Here is a 17,175-nt window from a genome sequence, read left to right as displayed (position 1 = left end):
TGTGAAGCAGGAAAAAGGAATCTCTTTTAGCAATTTGGAAGGAATGTTTCATCAGGCTCTGGAGGACAGGAACAATAATTCTACCTGCCTGCTGTTGTGGAGAAGAAAAGAATATTGTTCTTCCTGCCAACAATAAGGGGCATGATAAAGCAGAGTAGATAAGGCTCATTCATGATGAGATGCAGATTGTGGCCGAGATCACATGTCAGGAAAAATTAATTATTCTTAATCATGAAGTTCACAGACAAGAGAAGTGTTTCATGTAAAGTTTTTTTTAAGTTGGGTTAAAGATTCCTAAATTAGTATTTTGAGTATTCGTTGTTGCTTTGCTAAATGGCCATTCATTCTAATTTGAACACGAGTGACAATTACAACAACACTGTTATAGAACTCTCACTGATTTCTAGGAACTTTCATGGTAAAAGACATCTTTCAGTAATAAGGAAATTCAGTTTTATTGTGAGATAAAGAAATTGGTCTGAGAAGAGATTTTAATTGCATTTTATTATTTGCATCTAGTTTTGCAATCTGTTCCAGAAGATACATATATACAGATAGACTCTAAGTTTCCACTTGTGTCAGATCAGTGATGAGTTGAGAAGACATGCACTTGAGAAACTGTTCATATAGTTTATCAGAAGTTTTGTTCATGCATCAATATAAAAATAATAGAGCAAAGGTTCAGTTCCCACTAGAGGATGTTACAAATGTTTCTGTCTTTGTTTGAACTTCCTAGGTTTTTATCTCTCATTGGAGGAAATGCAAATGACATAGGAAAATCAGATATGCAGCAAAAAGTAAATGTAGTAATTCAAAAGGAAGGACTGGAAGGCACAGCCAAAAGGCTCAATACCACTGTGCACACACTGCAGCTGATCATTGATGGACTCACCCAGCCTGAAGGCTATGACATCCGAACAGGTAAACCTCGGTTTGGAAGGTTGTAATCTCAGTTTGGTTGTTCTATATATCAGCTTTAAAACAGCGCATTTTCTTCTTCTAAAATCAGTAGCAGATTTTCACGGACATGTAACTCCATTTCGTTTCTCAGTCAAGGTAAAGGCTATATCATAGTCAGATGTTTCTTTTCAGTTTTGTAGGTAAGTGTGAATCCTGTCTTAAATCATGGCATTTTCAGCCATAGGAAGAGGAGTTTTATGGCTGTTAACAAATGAAATAATTTCAATATGTTGATTTTCTACTGATTGAATCTGTGTTGGCTCTCCATCACAGAAGGAAATGCTGAGACGAAGGTGAAACAGTAGCAATAATGTTCTGTGGAGCAGTAGTGTGTAGTTCTGCACTTCTGTTGCCCTGGTTTCTGGGAGACCAGTGTAACTGAAGCACGTGGCTCATGACCTACCCTGGCTAAAACCTGCAGTGGTACTGAACAGTTTGAGGTAGAGGAAAAGAAAGATGAAGTTAAACATTCTGGGGGTGCTGTTGTGTAATGAAAATTACAGCTGGTTTCTCTTACAACAGCGGGAGATAAAGGTAGACAGCAAAGATGAAGAATAATAAATAATAAACCTATGCTTAAAAACCAGCCAAACTAACATTTCTGTCCCCTTTTTATAGTTCATGAATGGATTCCATGCTTATTTTTTAAATATTCCTCACTAGTGATCTTGAAAATGTGTATTTTCAATGTCTCAATTTCTTCTGGTGATCTCACATCGAAATTACAGTAGGATAGACTAATAACATAGGAAGACATAAAAGCAAAAGAGAGAATCTTCAATGGAAATATTCATATTCTGCTGATCTAGGACATTCAATATTACTTTAGCCAGAGTGTGGTTGGTGAACAGCCTAGTAGACTTACGTAGCTGTATGGATTTCTCCATCATGAGTTCTTCCCATGGGTCCCTTGCAGTTCTTCATGAGTTGCTCCAGCATAGGTCCCTTCCATGGAATGAAGTCTTTTAGAAACAGGCTTTCATTGTACCTTAATGAGGTCACAAGTCCTGACAGAACACCTGCTCTAGTGTGGGCTTTCAGGCATCCATCTGTTCTGGTGTAGGGCCCTCCATGAGCTGTAGGGGAATCTCAGGTCTGGCATCTGGAGCTCTTCCTCCTCCTTCCCTGGTCTGCAGAGCTGTTTCTGTCACATATGCTCACTTCTCCCTCCTGGGCTGCAATTGCTGTTGCACGGGGAATTTTTTTAATTTTTACAATATTTTATCCCAGAGGCACTTACCACCGTTGTTAATGGGCTTGACCTTGGACAGGAGTGGATCTATTGGATACAGGCAAAGCCACCGCTCACAGTAGCCCACACACACACACCTATTGAAACATTGCCATGCAAAGCCAATGCAGATCCAGAGACTGATTAAATTCCAGTGCATTTTAGCTATAAACTTGTTCAGGCTGAATTTTATTTCTCAAAAGCAAGCAGAGAAAAATTATTGCAATTCTGGTTTGGTGATGTTCCTTGTGGAAAATCTCAATCCTTATTATATCTTGGAAAGGTCTAACTATGGTAGAAAAAGATTGAAAGAGGAGTTATTGAGATGACTCAGAAGGGTTTTCTGCAGGAGCAGAAAATGGTAGGGAAATAAAAGAGTTTAAAAAAATCTATCTGTGCTCTTAAATACAGAATTTGAACATTAATATCCCAGTATAATCCCTGCTTCTGATCATGCCTGTGTGACTTTCAAGTTGTTGGTGCAAAGCAGCACTGTGATGAAGCTCATGTGATGTCATGGTGCAGATGAGCAGCAAGCCTAAGAACAATGCCTTGCTGGCTTTTCTTTTAGTATGTGATGAAACTGAGTATTCATCTTCCTGTGAATTTGTAGCAATTTCTATAGGAATAGAATTTCATGTATAGTTGATTTAGTTTGAGTCACCTCAAGTGTTTTCTCCCTAGATCTGAGAAAATTTAAAGAATCTTTCAGTCACTGCCTACTAGACAACATGCTTCTGATCCCCTTATGTTAGTTTACACAAATTACACAAAATTCAGTATACTTACTCAATAATCTAAGTCTTTTCAAGTGATTCACAAAATATAAGACACAAGTTATCACAGGTGGGTCTTTATTTTAAAATGTACAGAAAGCAGTATTTGGGACCTAAGATCTACCTTGAGATGGCTTATTAATTAGAAATCATCTGGAAACAACTCTTAGAACTCTTAGAAACCCTTTTTCTCCAGATTCTTATTTGTGTTTCTTGTTTCCTGTAACAGATTTTGATAAACCTGACTTCAAGAGAAGCATAGTCTGCATGGAAGACTTAAGTGTTGGTGCTGTTTTGACTGGAAAAGTTGAAAATGCAACGCCATTTGGAGTTTTTGTTGATATTGGTGTGGGAAAAGCAGGTTTGATTCCAGTGCGAAGCATAACAGAAGCAAAACTCTCTAAAGTGAAGAAGAGAAGAAGCCTGGGCCTAGGTCCTGGAGAAAGAGTGGAAGTTAAAGTGCTTAATGTTGATATTCCTCGCCTGAGGATAACATTGGATCTTATGCGTGTTTTATGAGAGGGGTTTCAGTAACTGAGCCTTGACTTTAAAGGATAAGTAATGTCAGCAAGGTTATGGAGAGTCAGGCATTTATTGAATGTTGAACACATTTTGAAACCTTCAGCACCTTGCCTTTTTTTTTTTTTTTTTTTAGTTTAGTTTAACAGTTTTACCACATTTCTTGTATCCTTTCTGTTAATAATTCTTGGAACACTTTTCTGGATTACCTCCAACCACTCTTGCTATTTTGTCTGCAGAGCAAATGAAGCTTCAGTGGGCTCTCAGACAGATCTCTTATCTGTTGTCTGTGCAAGATTTGCTGTCTTAATCTTCAGTTAGTATTGCACAAACAGAAACATCCGTAGCTCTCCTCCCAAAAAACAACCATTCAGTTTGCCTGTTTTCTGGTTGACAGTCTAAAGGAGGGCTCCTAGTGGCAGAAAAAAAGGATATTTTGAAGTTAAGTGGTAATGATGTTGCATCAAAAGTCGACTGAGGAAAAGGTACCTGCTAAAACTATTGATGGTTTAGAAATAGTTATCTTTAATTTATTTGACGTCTGTTTACCTGTATTATTTTTGTTTGTTCAATTATAATTTAACATAGTTGGATGTACGTTGCAGTTTGAGGAACTTTGCTCAAAGGTGTCAAAAGACATTTGTGTTGTTCTATACTTCTGCAAAATAAAAACAGTTCTGTCCATCTTTTCTCAGTGTACTTGTTCTGCAAGTAGTTTAACAGTCCTAGTTGTCTTTCATTCCAACACGTGCTTAATCACCAACACTTTGAATGCTTATTGTTTCCTGCTAGGAGTGCCTAGCACAGGAGGTTTGTTTCTTCTAACTAGAGACTTCTTGGTTTTGTGGTATTTTGGTGGTGTTTCAAAGGATTTAACTCTTGAGCCAAGTTTGCAAAGGACAGGTATACTGGAAGATTAGTTTCTAGCAACTGCAGATTATGTATATATATATACATATATATGTATGTATATATATATATATATATATATATATATATATATATATGTACAGGGAGTTTACAAATGTATATTACAGGGAGTTTTGGTGTGTTGGGCATTTATTCCTTTGCAGTCATCCAGTTTGCCTATAAGTGGGCAGAAGCTCTGGTCTGCAACAGATGAGTCCAAATACACTATAGCAAGTGTCAAAGATCTTCAGTTATAAGGTTTCTAACTACAAATGTCCAAGTAGCTGCTGGCACAGGGTCTATGCATGAGTTAGGAAAAGTCTAGCATGGTTTGAACTCCCAGCTCTGTGCTTTAGTTTTCAAAATGATGAGCCAGCTGTAGACAGTGTATTTTGGAGATTGAAGAATCATTTAGCAAATGAAAAAAAGAAGACAGTTCTTACTAGCTTCAATGGATTTGTTCACTGAAGAAAAAACAACCGTTTTCTGTTATGTTAAAGTCAGCACACCTTGGAAACATGTTTTGCAGGCCTTTTGAAGTTTTCTTGTAATATTTCTACAAGGTATATTTTGGTGTTATGAAATTAGAAACTGTAACACCATGTTACTGTCTTGAAAAACAGAGATGGAAAGCTAAGAAGTTGAAATTATTTTTTTTTCTGCAGGTGATACATTCACTTACAGCAGTATGTCGATCAGTAGAATGATTGAAGTTGTGTTAAACTTTATATGTGATCTCTGCAGTATCTATGCACTCAGCAACTTAACTGGATTTGTTTGGCCTTCTCTAAGGAGGAGATAAACTTGATTTCCTGAAGCACAATTTAGTGAATAATATAAAGAGAATTTTCTCTTTCTGTGCTATTTTGTTACTGAAATTCTTTTTTTTTTTTTTATCTGGAGTATTGTGAGAACTGTAGCATCTTTTGCATTTTTGTGTATGACTCTTGAATTATCATGAAGTTCTCTAAATGCAAGACATCTTGAGACTGTTTCTCTCCTGTTAATTCACAGGAGGCATTTTACCTACTCAGAAGGCAGACCGACAATTCATTGTACATACTCATAAATAGTTTGCTTTCTCTATAGAGTAACTCAGCAGCTTATCCTGTGTCATCACAGGGACTGTAGGAGAACATCATGTCTCTCTCTTCAAACTTTAACCACACCAAAATGGGAAGTTTATGACTTCATGTCATATATCTTACATGACTGCAGCTCTGCAAATGTAATCCCATTATTTGTCAGCTAGTGCAGTGCCTTAACTACTCCCCACTAAAACATTTTTCCATTGCAATTTCTTTTTTTCTTTGCCAGAACACAGCAGTTAAAACAGCCTAGTGAGAGTCTAACAAGGATGAATAAGCACAATGTGAACTTCTCAGATTTTGTCAGATCTTTGGAGATTCAAAAATGATTTGTTCTTAATCTAATTCTCAGTTTTCATCTTGAATTCTTGTGATGTTCAGATTTCTGACATCAAAGCATCAAAATGGTTTTCTGTAATTTATCTCCACCTTTAGTTTCTGAACCAAGACATGATTTTTTTTTTCTTGAATGGTTGCTTTTTCCCATTTGAAATTGTGTCCAATCTTTGGAACAAATTCAATACTGCTTACTGGGGGTGCCTTCAAAATTTCGAACAAACAAACAAACCCCTGCTTCCTCTGGTTTTAGTTAATTTCTTCAAAGTTTCTCAGAAGAATTAAATACAAGTCTTTAAGTCTCACTAAAATTTCTGCTTTTGCCTGAAGCTGTAGATTCCAAGGCATCTACACACCTTGTAGTGTACTTCTACCTCTCCCCAGAGAGAAAATCCAGCTCATTGATCTTGGATGACAGTCTGCCTTTTTAGACCAATCCTCACTCACATAGTCTGGTATTTTGCAATCACCTTCCCCTGATATGCAGACACATAAGAGGAGCTTCTAAAGATTTCCTGTGCTTCAGATATTACACAAAGGAGAAGAATTTTTCTACTAAGCAAGATGGCACTTGTATGCCTGGCTGTAGTAATGCAAAACAAGAGTTTAAAAGAAGCCATTTGTTTTGGTTTTATTCCTGCCTCAGGCAGTTTTAGACAGCATATATCAATTTTCCAGAAACTTGTCAACCTCAGGAATGATTTAGTATGCTGTTAAACATAATAAAATCAATAGGAAAACAAATAGAATTTCCATGAGGAGCAGACATTTGGAGAAGCTGGTCCATATGGCATATAGACATGCTGGAATTTGGGCTTTGTGGGGTACTTGTGTTAGAAAAACTGCATACCACAGGAAAGTAATGCATAATTCAGGAGAACAAATAATCTAACAGCTTTGTGGTAGTGTGTCTTGAACTTGGTGTCTGTATTTATTTAACAACAAATACCCTTAGAAACTCTATGCCTGGAAGCTAGAAACCAAACATGAATCATATTTGTCTAATTTCAGAGCTTTCTATAAGGAGCCTTACCCTCTGTGAAGTGAGTGCTGAGTGAGTTCCCAGTTCAGCCTGAATAGCACCTTGCTTTTCTAGACTTCCTGAGGATAATTCATGTACCTACTTAGCTCTGCTTAAGGACATCCAGCTTCAAGACTATCAATCCTGTGAGACAGTGGAAGGAACAAGCTGGTAATGCCAGTCCATGTTACTCTATGTCTCCCTTTTGTTCAAGGTTTCAGAAAAGGCTGTGAGGGAGTTTGTGTGTCTCCAGGGCGATGTAAAAGCTGGGCCAGTCAGTAATTCCATATTCCTTCCTGTTAGAGACCACCTAAAGGTTTGACAGCACCTCTGTTTACTGGCCCCAAAGTTCCCTCACCTGCCTTATGGGCATGTAGAAACTGTAACTGTTTAGAAGTGTTTCATTTTGAGAAATCCCTTTGAATCCATGCTCTATAAAGCTTCACAAGTAAATGATGTGTTTCTCACAGCAAACCTCAGTGACTAGTTTATAGAGAACTTCAATTGCCTGTTTCCATTTGAGCCTCTAAATGGTCCCTCTGGTGGATGTTGTCACTCTGTGCTGTCTGCAGGTACCTCCTGCCAGGAGGCTGTTGGAGATCACTGCTTATTGACAGGTATTTCTAGGAGCCGACCATCTAGAATTATGGTTGGGTATTTTATCAGATATAAGTCACCCATAACAGCAAGTGATGACGATTTGTAGACCCCTGGAGATGAATCATAAGTGTATGTATTGCACCACAGGCTTTACTACAGATTCTGCAAGCCGGAAATAGCAAAGTTCTGTAACCTGGGAATAACAAAATTCTTCAGTCTGGGAGGGACATGTGCAAGAGTATTGCTTCTGTGTGAGCTTCCACAATGGGGACTGCTGCTGTTATTGAAGTCTGTTGGGCTTCATGCTGTTTCTATAACTGTTAGGTCTCCTGTGAGCATGTTCTAGCTGCATCAAGAATCCTAAGAGATTCTCCATGCTTTGAAAGTGAGAGAGCCCTGGTGGCCATGTCCAGATCAAGGTGAGTCATCCCACTGAGAATTTTAAATCTGAACAAAAGTTTGGGGTAAAGCACTCAAATCTCATCTCACATGCTTTCTGTCCCTGACTAGGAGCTGACACATGTTTGAAATTGATCACCTTGCCCTTTGTTTCACTAGATAGCTTTTACCTTATTTGACTTCTAGAATTGAAATACACTAAGGCATGTTCAACACAGCAGCCCAATTGTTATTATTAGAAATTTTTGGTTTGTTTCCCTCTCGTTCTCCAGAAGAAAAAACAAAGAAGGGAGCATTTAGTAAACTGATTGACTTCTTTAGCTTTAATAAATCTGGTGGAGTTTAGGTTTTTAATTTTTCAGATATTGTGTTTAAGCAATAATCAGGAGACCAGCACCTCAGAAAAGTTAATCAGAGTGTTGTTTTTTTCTTATCTTACAGATCTACTTATCCTGCTACACTTGCATGTTACTAAATAGAAAGTGTTTTCAGTATACAATCAGCTAAGCTGGAGTTTTGCATTATCATATCTCAATGACAGTCATATTTCTAGGAAAGACTGCCTTTATTTGTGGTCAAGCAGAGAATTTTTTGCATCTGACTCACAGTGAGGTATGTGGAAATAATGTCATGAGAGGAACTGTTATGCTTGAGGGTCATTTACAAAGACCAAATAGAAGTGAAATCTTAGGAAAGTACTTTCACCTCAGAATTAAATGCGTGGAATATCTTGGCAGAGAGTGGAAACTGCCACATACCAGAGGCTGTATGGCACCATGATTGCTTTTTTGTGTGATGAGAAGAGGGAGGGGCAGGAAATGGAGGGATTTGGGAAAGAACATCCTGCAAGATGTAAATGGTCTTATGGGAATGAAGTTAAGATGATGAAATGCAAATGGCAGCAATGTAATGATAATGTAGTAGTTCTGGAATCTGAGCCTGGTTGTCTCTTGCTTCCTGTACCTCACATGAAGGTAAAAAATAAGCTATAATTTGTTATAGCTAATGGAAATTGCATGTCTCGTATCAGTGCATATTGTAACTAAAGAGTAGTGTGGAACTAACTGGCTTCAGGAGGGAGAAACACAAAGTATGTGCTCTTAATTGATTTGCTTCTCATTTGCCAGTGTTGCTGTTTCTAGCTAGTTTATTAGGAGTAGATCAGTCCTTGCTCATCAGCACTTCTGGGTGAGAGAGTGCAGCTGTCATGTGTGACATATGTGTTGTCCATTGACATATAACAGAGGCAACCAACAGAATTTTTATCATTTATACCCAGCAGCAAGAGTCCTTGAAAGACTGTTTTGTCATAGCTTTCTTCAATCCCTTGAAATTACTGTTGTGGCTACATTTAGTGCATGGGGTGGGTAGATGCAGAGCCAGTTAAAAGCTGAAAATAGCAGAAAATCCTGCTATTTGCATACTGGCTAGAATTTTTTTCCAAGAGCACACAGCCTCAGTGGTTTCAGATCTGTACTGATGATTAACTTTTTATGTAAGCATATGGTTGTTAACCTCTTTGCTTGCCTGAAATACAATCTTTCCTGGAGTGCTCTATGTGTGAGATAGTTACTCAGTTTTAAATTTAAGCCTGTTCTCAAGATGTTGTCTCTTATGGACTGTCCAGTTTAGAATTGGTCCAAAGTAGCCCAGACATGTTAATCTTCAGTGTGTTTTATGAGGCCTTGTGTTTTCTGGGACACAAAATTAGTCATAATGTAAGAGCTGAAAGAAAAGAAACATTGTCCAATGTTTGCTGTTGATGGAGTTTTAGTTTTCTGTGTGTGATGGTACATGGTCTCTCTTCATGGAAAAGAAGGAGGATTGGCAAAGCTTATAAAATAAATTTCAAATTTTGTCATTCATTAAACTTATAAGAAGATTTTTGTGTCATTCAAAATGACAGGAAAGGAAAATGTCTGCCTTGGCATGTGGAAGTCCTTGGCAGTCTTTGGCACAGTTTCTTCCAATGTTTCAGAGTATTAAGCTTCTCACTTGGGTAAAGTAGTGCGTTTTTTGGGAACCAGTGTCACTTGTGTGACAATCTGGCCCTTTTCAGAGACCAGCGAAACAACAGTAAGAAAATTCCCACCTATGGAAGTGGAGGTTCAGGTCATCTCCAAAACCAACCATATGGGTTGCCCATAGTTGAAACCTCCTGAAGCAGTTTTTCAGTTGAGAGAGGAGTGGCTTCCTCAAGTCTTCCCTCTTGTCTTTTTTGAACCAGAATGTCACTGGTTTATTGAAATTTTTCTTTGCCAGTCTCTTTTTCTTGTCTTTTTTTTCCCCCTAATGCTGATCTGCAGTGAGTTATTCACATTGAGGGAAACCAGAGTGCTGCAGAGCTTTGTTTTCAAATGTAAGTACAATTTCATTATTTCAGCATGTGTTCTATGTCCTTTTAAGTGTAACTTGTATCTGGGTTTGTTGTGAGAAATATTAGAACACTTCACATGTAATAGGGGTGACAGTTACAGTATTAACTGATTTAGTGGCTATTGGATCACAACTGTGTGGGAAGGCATAGTGCTCCACAGACTGCCTATTCAAGGTGAACTTTGGGATACTGTACGATTTGATTTTCAAATGTGGAAAAAGTTAATAAAGGATCAGAGAAGTGCCCATCCTCTGTATGAAACAAGGCATAGATTCTGCAGGGGAAGTGTTATGTGACCTCATCTGAGGCAAGGCAATGGCTTAGTGCCTATCCATAGCATAACTAGAAGTAAAGGTTAAGGATAAATAGTGTTTTCTCTAGCTCCCTTGCAGCATGAAGGAATCTTTTTCCAGAGATTTCTAATGTCTGCCCTTTCCTGCACTGTTCTTTAAACAAGAGACAAGAGCCTGTTTAAGAGCAGAAGGTAGGACAGCAGTCCTGAGTCCATCCTGTTCCCGTGGGCTCCATCTGATTCCATCCCAGGCATCTCAGTCCAGCATCCCTTTTGTAAGATTATTGAACCCCTTTTTAAAACCCATTTGGAAATGTTACCCAACAGAAGCTAATGATTGTAGCCTGTGCATAAAAAAGAAATGGGGGAAACCAGCCATAGGTCCACTGGCAGTGAACTGGGATTTCAGTTGGACCAAAAGAGGACTGTGACTGTTCAAATGGAATTTACACAAAGGTGGTGAGTCTCTGTGCAGGTGATGCTGTGTTTTGGGAGTATCATCTCCCTTGTTAAATCCACAGAAGCTACTGATATGGGCTGTAAAATTAGTGTTGATTACAACATCAGTGTTGTTCTGCATTTCAAACTGAAGCTTTGCTGGTCATAATAAAATGGAGGGAGACTTTGTTTTACATGTAAACAATTACAGCATTCCAGGAGCTCCTTTTTATGACTTCAAAAACATACAAGGGTAGCTAAAAATTAACATCTAATATATTCATTGCTTAGCAAAAATATAAATATATGTGCCATCCTTGTTCCATTATTTTATTTCTGTTTGTAAACTATGCTCATTGATGAATCTATTTTGTGTATTTCTGGCTAAATGTTGGCAGGAAAGACATAGATATATCTAGGAATGGACATCCAAGAAACAAGCTATACAGAGCTTTAAAAATACGTATTTTTGTGATCTTAGAAATAGGATGGTTTTGGTCAGAAAAACTTCTCTCAGCAGACCAACAGGCCAAATAATATTTTTTCATGATTCATTTTATTGAGGGTAACATGTTCATAGTTTTCTACTGGTGCAGAAAACAGAGACAATTTTTTAGGTTTTGTTTTACTTAGAAATATTTATGGGAATTACTTATTTAAAGAATTGTTTAAATGAAGGTGCACCTTAGCAAAATGGACTTTAGATTCTCTGTATGATTTCATAAATTTTTCTTTTATCCATGCAGTGGCTTTAGCATTTGCAAAATGCCAGTGTTGCATACTTCCATACTTCTCTATTAGCATCCTAAGGGAGCAAAGATCATCTCAGCAGCAAAAATTTTTAAAAAGGAGTGGGGGAAGGCATGAGGCCCAAGTTTACTGTGTAATTTAGGTGTGTGCAATGTTCTTGCTGTATCCTGCAGAAACACCTTTGGTATTATTTCACTCAAACAGTACTTTGTGAAAATAATTCTTGAAGGGGCTTATAGCAATGAGCAAGTAGAATGTTCTCAATGGCATAGAGATTGACTGTTCATCATGCCTGATATATATTGCTTTGTCTAACAACTTGCCCCAGCAGACTTACAATTGTGTTCTCTCTGAAGACCCTCCCAGCTGCAAGGCCTGATTGACAGAATCTGTGGGCAGATGCACTTGCCAGACTCCAATAAAGATGGGGCCTTGGGAACATCTAAGGCAATTATTGACGGGCAGCAATCCACTAATCAGACAATTTCAAAATTAATCCCACAGTCCCTCACTGTATTAGCTTTCCTTCTTGTTTGTATTTATACAGCAAATTCATGACTTCAGTGAATACTCTCCCTTCCAGCCCAATTATGTATCTCTGAGGGTATTAAATTAAAAACAGAAGAAATATTGAAAGTGGCTTGCAATTAGTTTCTTTAAAAAGTGGTGTGGCACTCGCAGGCTGGGGTTCTTAATATGTTGCTTGATAATAAAAATAAACAGCTTTTTTTTCTCATACAAGTAAGGTAAGTATTCCTAATATGCCTTGTTATAAAGCAGCCTGTAAATAATGAGAAGGGGAAAAGGGTGATTTGATTTTGGAGTTTAATTATATCTTCATGAAATTCTTCTACAGTAGCTGACAAATCCACAGCGTCTCCAAATAACATAAACAGATTTTGGGTTGTGCATTTTGATTTATCTTTCCCTTGTTTTATTCTGATCACTTTATAATACAAAATTGCATTGCATTTGATTGTCATCTGCCTTTTAAATGAAGACTGATCCAAACAGAGCATTTCTTTCTTGGGGAAATGTAGAACTATCTTCATGATGTAACTGTTCAAATGTGAGTCACTGCCTAGAGTCCTTAGTTGTGTACTGTGTATCTCATTCTTTTAAAATTTGGAAATCTGATGCCTGCAATGATTGAAGGATTGTTTCTACAGATTTGAACCTGAATGTAGAATTTCCTATTTTTATTGAAAATGGGTGAACAAAGAGAGACATCACTTTAAAGGCATTATTTTGCAGCTTTGCATTGCTGATTACTATTGGATTGAACAGTAAGAGCACTGTGCATTTCTGTGGTTTCCCAAATGCAGCAGAAATTGTACAATATTTTGTTTATTCATGATCAGTTTGCTTTCAAGTACAGAGGAATGAAAAAGAAACAGAATTAATCCATTGGAAGTCAGTGGGTGAACTCAGTGAACATGTGGGTTGGAGAGTTGATGCTGCCATGCTAACTGTTAAAAGAGTAGAAAGTATTTCCAGGTTGAGGAAGTCATGAGGCAGATTCTACTGAAGACACTTAGGCTCAAACTCCTTCCTGGGTAACTTTGGTGTGTTCGGCTACTTTCTGTGTATCTCAAATTTCCATCTGTATGAAAATCTTCAAGATTTCCATCCTTGAATGAGTGCTGGGGGAAAAAAAAAAGCTTTGTTAAAATTATAGAATTAGTATCATTTTGAAGTAAAAATGATAATTCTTTAAGGGAAAGCAGCACTGGTTATCTTTGATCTTTTTGGTAATTATATGTGGAGCTGATGAACATAAAGTTGCAAACATATAAGATCATCATCTACTTTGAATAATAATTTGAATGAACAGTATCCATTTTGGCCTGTTGCAATCAGTCACAAGTTTGAATCGATTCATAGACTTGGAGGACATGTGAGGCTAGATTCATACCAGAGGTGAACTATTTTTGGATTATCTGAGTGATTTCTTGAACTCTCTTTCCAGAGCTATGCGGCTTTTTGTCATGGAAAATGGCAAAATGAAGCAGCTTGTTTGGTTGCAAAGATTTAGGCAAGAAGGCAAGGCTCAGGAGGCACACGGGTAAAAGTTCCTGTGCTTCTTTTATGCTTCGGTGTTCAGCAATGTGCCTGTGATGATGCCAAGCTGCCTTTCCTTGTGCAGGCAAAACCGAGGATGGAGCTACTGGTAGGCCTTGTTTTATATTACTTTTATTTGATTTATTGCAGAAGTTGTTAACACCCCATAGTTCTTTGAATAAAATAAAACAAGAAAACCTATAAGGCTCAGCAGCAACATAAACCAGAGAGTCTTTCACCTTCATTATGAACTAATTCAGCTTTTGATTACCTGGGGATTAACACCTCCATATGTAACAAAAGATACATTCTGTGAGTAAGAAGTTCCATAAGGTAACAGCTCACGCAATTTGACATATTTCAATCTAACTCAAGAGGACAAAATGAAAAGTGGGGAAGCTAGCAAGCAGAAAAACTTATCCAGGTTTCCACCCATTCTTCTGAAGACATTTTTTTAAAACCTATCAATTCATCAAGTAGATTTCATATGAAATTATTAAAGAGTGCTTTAAAATTCATAAATCCTCTTAAGAAAGTAGTACTTGATGAATTCAGGTCGCCACTCAGTGATATTGGTGAAGCTTTGCCCTTTAGTAAGGGGCTGAGTCTGGAGGTTTCTGAAATGCTTTCCCAACTAAATAATATTTTAGTGAATATTATTAGCTTTTCAATCCACATCTGCCTACAGGGATCCTCCTTAGACATGGGTACAGTTCAATTTCTCTGCTTATGCTGCAGTTCAGCCAACTGATCGTGCTCCTCTTTGTGGACATTCCTTTGTCTTCATTTCATATGTGCAGGTGGATTCAGACCATGGGCTATGCATACACCACCAGCTGGTGACAGCTTTTGGCCATGGTTGACCTGGGTTAAGTTAGAACTGATGACCAAAAAGTGAAACTTGACGTTACCAAAGCCTGAGGTTATTTGTTGCCCTTTAGGGATTGATGGCTCTAAAGCAGCAGCAATTAGGTTTGTGTGGCACAATAAACAAAAATAGAAAGTGCATTCATATGGATAATGTAAAGATTAAAGCCCTTGCACTCTCAGCTGCACGCTGAATAGCTTGGGTTTTTATATGCTTTTAAACGGGAGGGCTGCGTAACATGACCCTCCAGTTGAAAGGATGCAGAATAGCTGTTCTCCCATCTGGATTATTACATTCAATTTAGGCCACATGAACTCCTGTGCTGAAGGTGTACATCTAAGAAAATGGTTGTGAATTGAGCGTGACTTGCATAAAAGAGCGAGTTGCACCTATTCGTTCTTGAAAACCATCTGCTTTTAGTTAAAATCACAGTTGACTTGCCAGCCAGCTATGGGGGCCCCATCTTCTTTTCTGTATCACCCCACATTCACATGCTTAATATACTAGTAATTTTATTATGAAGCTGTGGTCAAGACTGTGGCTAAGGTTGCAACCAGTTTCTTTTATAAGCTCTGTTTTTTGTCTGCCCCACTAGAGCTTTCTCTAGGAAAATTGACTTGAAAATTGGCAACATTCACTCTGCACTTCATATCCATATATTTATATTCTCAGGCATGTTTAATTGTCATGCTCCCTGCTTTACTACTCTTTCAACTTCAATGTTAATTATTAGGCCCCACTTAAAATTAAGCCTTTCTTGGTGTCTTTTAATTATAATCAAGCCCTAGGCAGTCAGGTTACTATGACCACTGCATGTAACACTGTTCTCAGTCGCCTTGTTATGGCTTATTTGTGGACTGGAAACTCTTTGACTTTTTGTTGAATTTTTGTTGAATTTGTTTGAGGGTCTTGGTATACAACTCAAGCCTTTTCTTACCACTGCCATTAAAATAAGTGGTAATATACATCCAAACAATTTATAGATGCAACCTGACTCCAGTTGAAGCTGATGGGAGAAAGTCTACACACTTGAGTGTCAGGAATATGTGTGTATCAGCACTGATCACTTATAATTGACAAAACTTTTTTTGGAAGCAGTACTGAATCTGAAGAAGTGTAATTTGAGTAGTTCCTTGTTTTCTGTTTTAATATACTTTTCTCATCACATTTAATATGAAAATCCAGCCTTGCTCACAGGAGCTAAGTAGTGTTAGAGGATTTGCAAGCAGTCAGTTGACTTTGGCACCTTAGTGTGTGTTCCAAAGTGGATATAGGTTAAAGCAGGGTGACCAAGTCTCAATTTAAAATGCCGTACCTGTTGTTATTCCAGAGGAGATTTTTCCTATTCAGTCTGATCCAGTTTCATGCAATTTCTGAGTAATTATTTCTGATTACATATAGGAAAGCTGTTGAAAATCCTATATCCAAAAGTGACTTAACATCCAGACCTCTAAATAAATGACATGTTCACACTCAACACCCTCAATTAATGTATGATTAATTATTTGAATTGAATCACAATCTTCTAAGTCATCTACCTTTTCTTTTTTTTTTCAAAGTAGTACCTAGATTCTTTAAGTATTTAAACGCTGCAGTCAGAGAGGTTTAAAACTGATGGAAGAGCCAGAATTTTCTGCAGGAAACAAGTAATTTGATACTTTCAAAAGAGATTTGATGAAGATCAAACATTGAAAACCAAAGGAAAAAATGTCTTCTGCTAGAAGAGACTCTATTAAAAATAGGACTAAGAGGGTGATGGTCACAATGGTAAGGAGATATAAGTCTAAAAGCAAACATGGTGTGTGGAATGGGATTTGTTTTCATGCAAAGGCAGAATGGATAAACCTTCATGGATAGTTCTATGAATGTTAATTGGTCTATAAACCTTATTTTGAAAAATAAGCAATTTTTTTTAAAGCATGTAGATTTTTTGCCCTTTTCACTGACATATTTAATGTATTTGTTCTCCCTTCTGTGCAAGTTTCTTAGACTTGCAGTCCATGAATCATTTGTGAGGTGCAGTATCCTTGCCCCTAAAGTATAAATTCACATCCACTTGGTGAAAACATTGTCCCTTCTTCTAACAGAAAGAATGCAGTTCTACCATATGATAAAGAAGTTACGTCTGAGAAGTCTTTGCAAAGTCAGTTGTCTGAAAAACATAGCACTTGATCTGCCATTAGTACCTGTCAAAGCAGGGTCTATCTTAGAGATTTTGGTATCAGAGGAACCTACTGCAGACCTGAGACCACAGTAACTGTAGCTTCTAGATTTAAACAGGTCATGGTACTATCAGTGACGCAGTGACAAACTGCACTTACCAGAGAAGTTTTGGAAGTCCTTGCGCTGCAGTTCTAGCTGGAGGATTCCAGAAACCTCTGTTGACCAAGGAATTGAAGGAGTACATAGAAATTGTCTGTTCCAGCTAGAATTAGTACAGCCAAATAGCCAAAATCTCTGGAAATGCCTTTTCCCAGTATGGTGTTGTTCACTCTTGTAGTTTGAGAGGGAACCTGAAGTAATACTGTATTGTTAGTAGCCTAGTGACTG

The 17,175-nt window shown here is 37.7% G+C and overlaps 1 protein-coding gene across 2 annotated transcripts in view; it reads left to right on the top strand.

Annotated features, from left to right (window-relative positions):
* Positions 1-4,170, top strand: part of SRBD1 (S1 RNA binding domain 1) — a 124,201-nt gene extending 120,031 nt beyond the window's left edge. For both annotated transcript variants that reach the window (XM_059468112.1, XM_059468114.1), the window contains exons 22-23: positions 737-921; positions 3,197-4,170. In XM_059468112.1, coding sequence (XP_059324095.1) covers positions 737-921; positions 3,197-3,486 — 475 coding nt within the window. In that variant the 3' untranslated portion in view covers positions 3,487-4,170. The remainder of the gene's footprint in view (positions 1-736; positions 922-3,196) is intronic.
* Positions 4,171-17,175: the final 13,005 nt, after the last annotated feature.

This window comes from Ammospiza nelsoni, chromosome 3, assembly GCF_027579445.1.
Source record: "Ammospiza nelsoni isolate bAmmNel1 chromosome 3, bAmmNel1.pri, whole genome shotgun sequence".
Taxonomy (NCBI): Eukaryota; Metazoa; Chordata; class Aves; order Passeriformes; family Passerellidae; genus Ammospiza; species Ammospiza nelsoni.
This window is presented reverse-complemented; position numbering and strand designations above follow the sequence as displayed.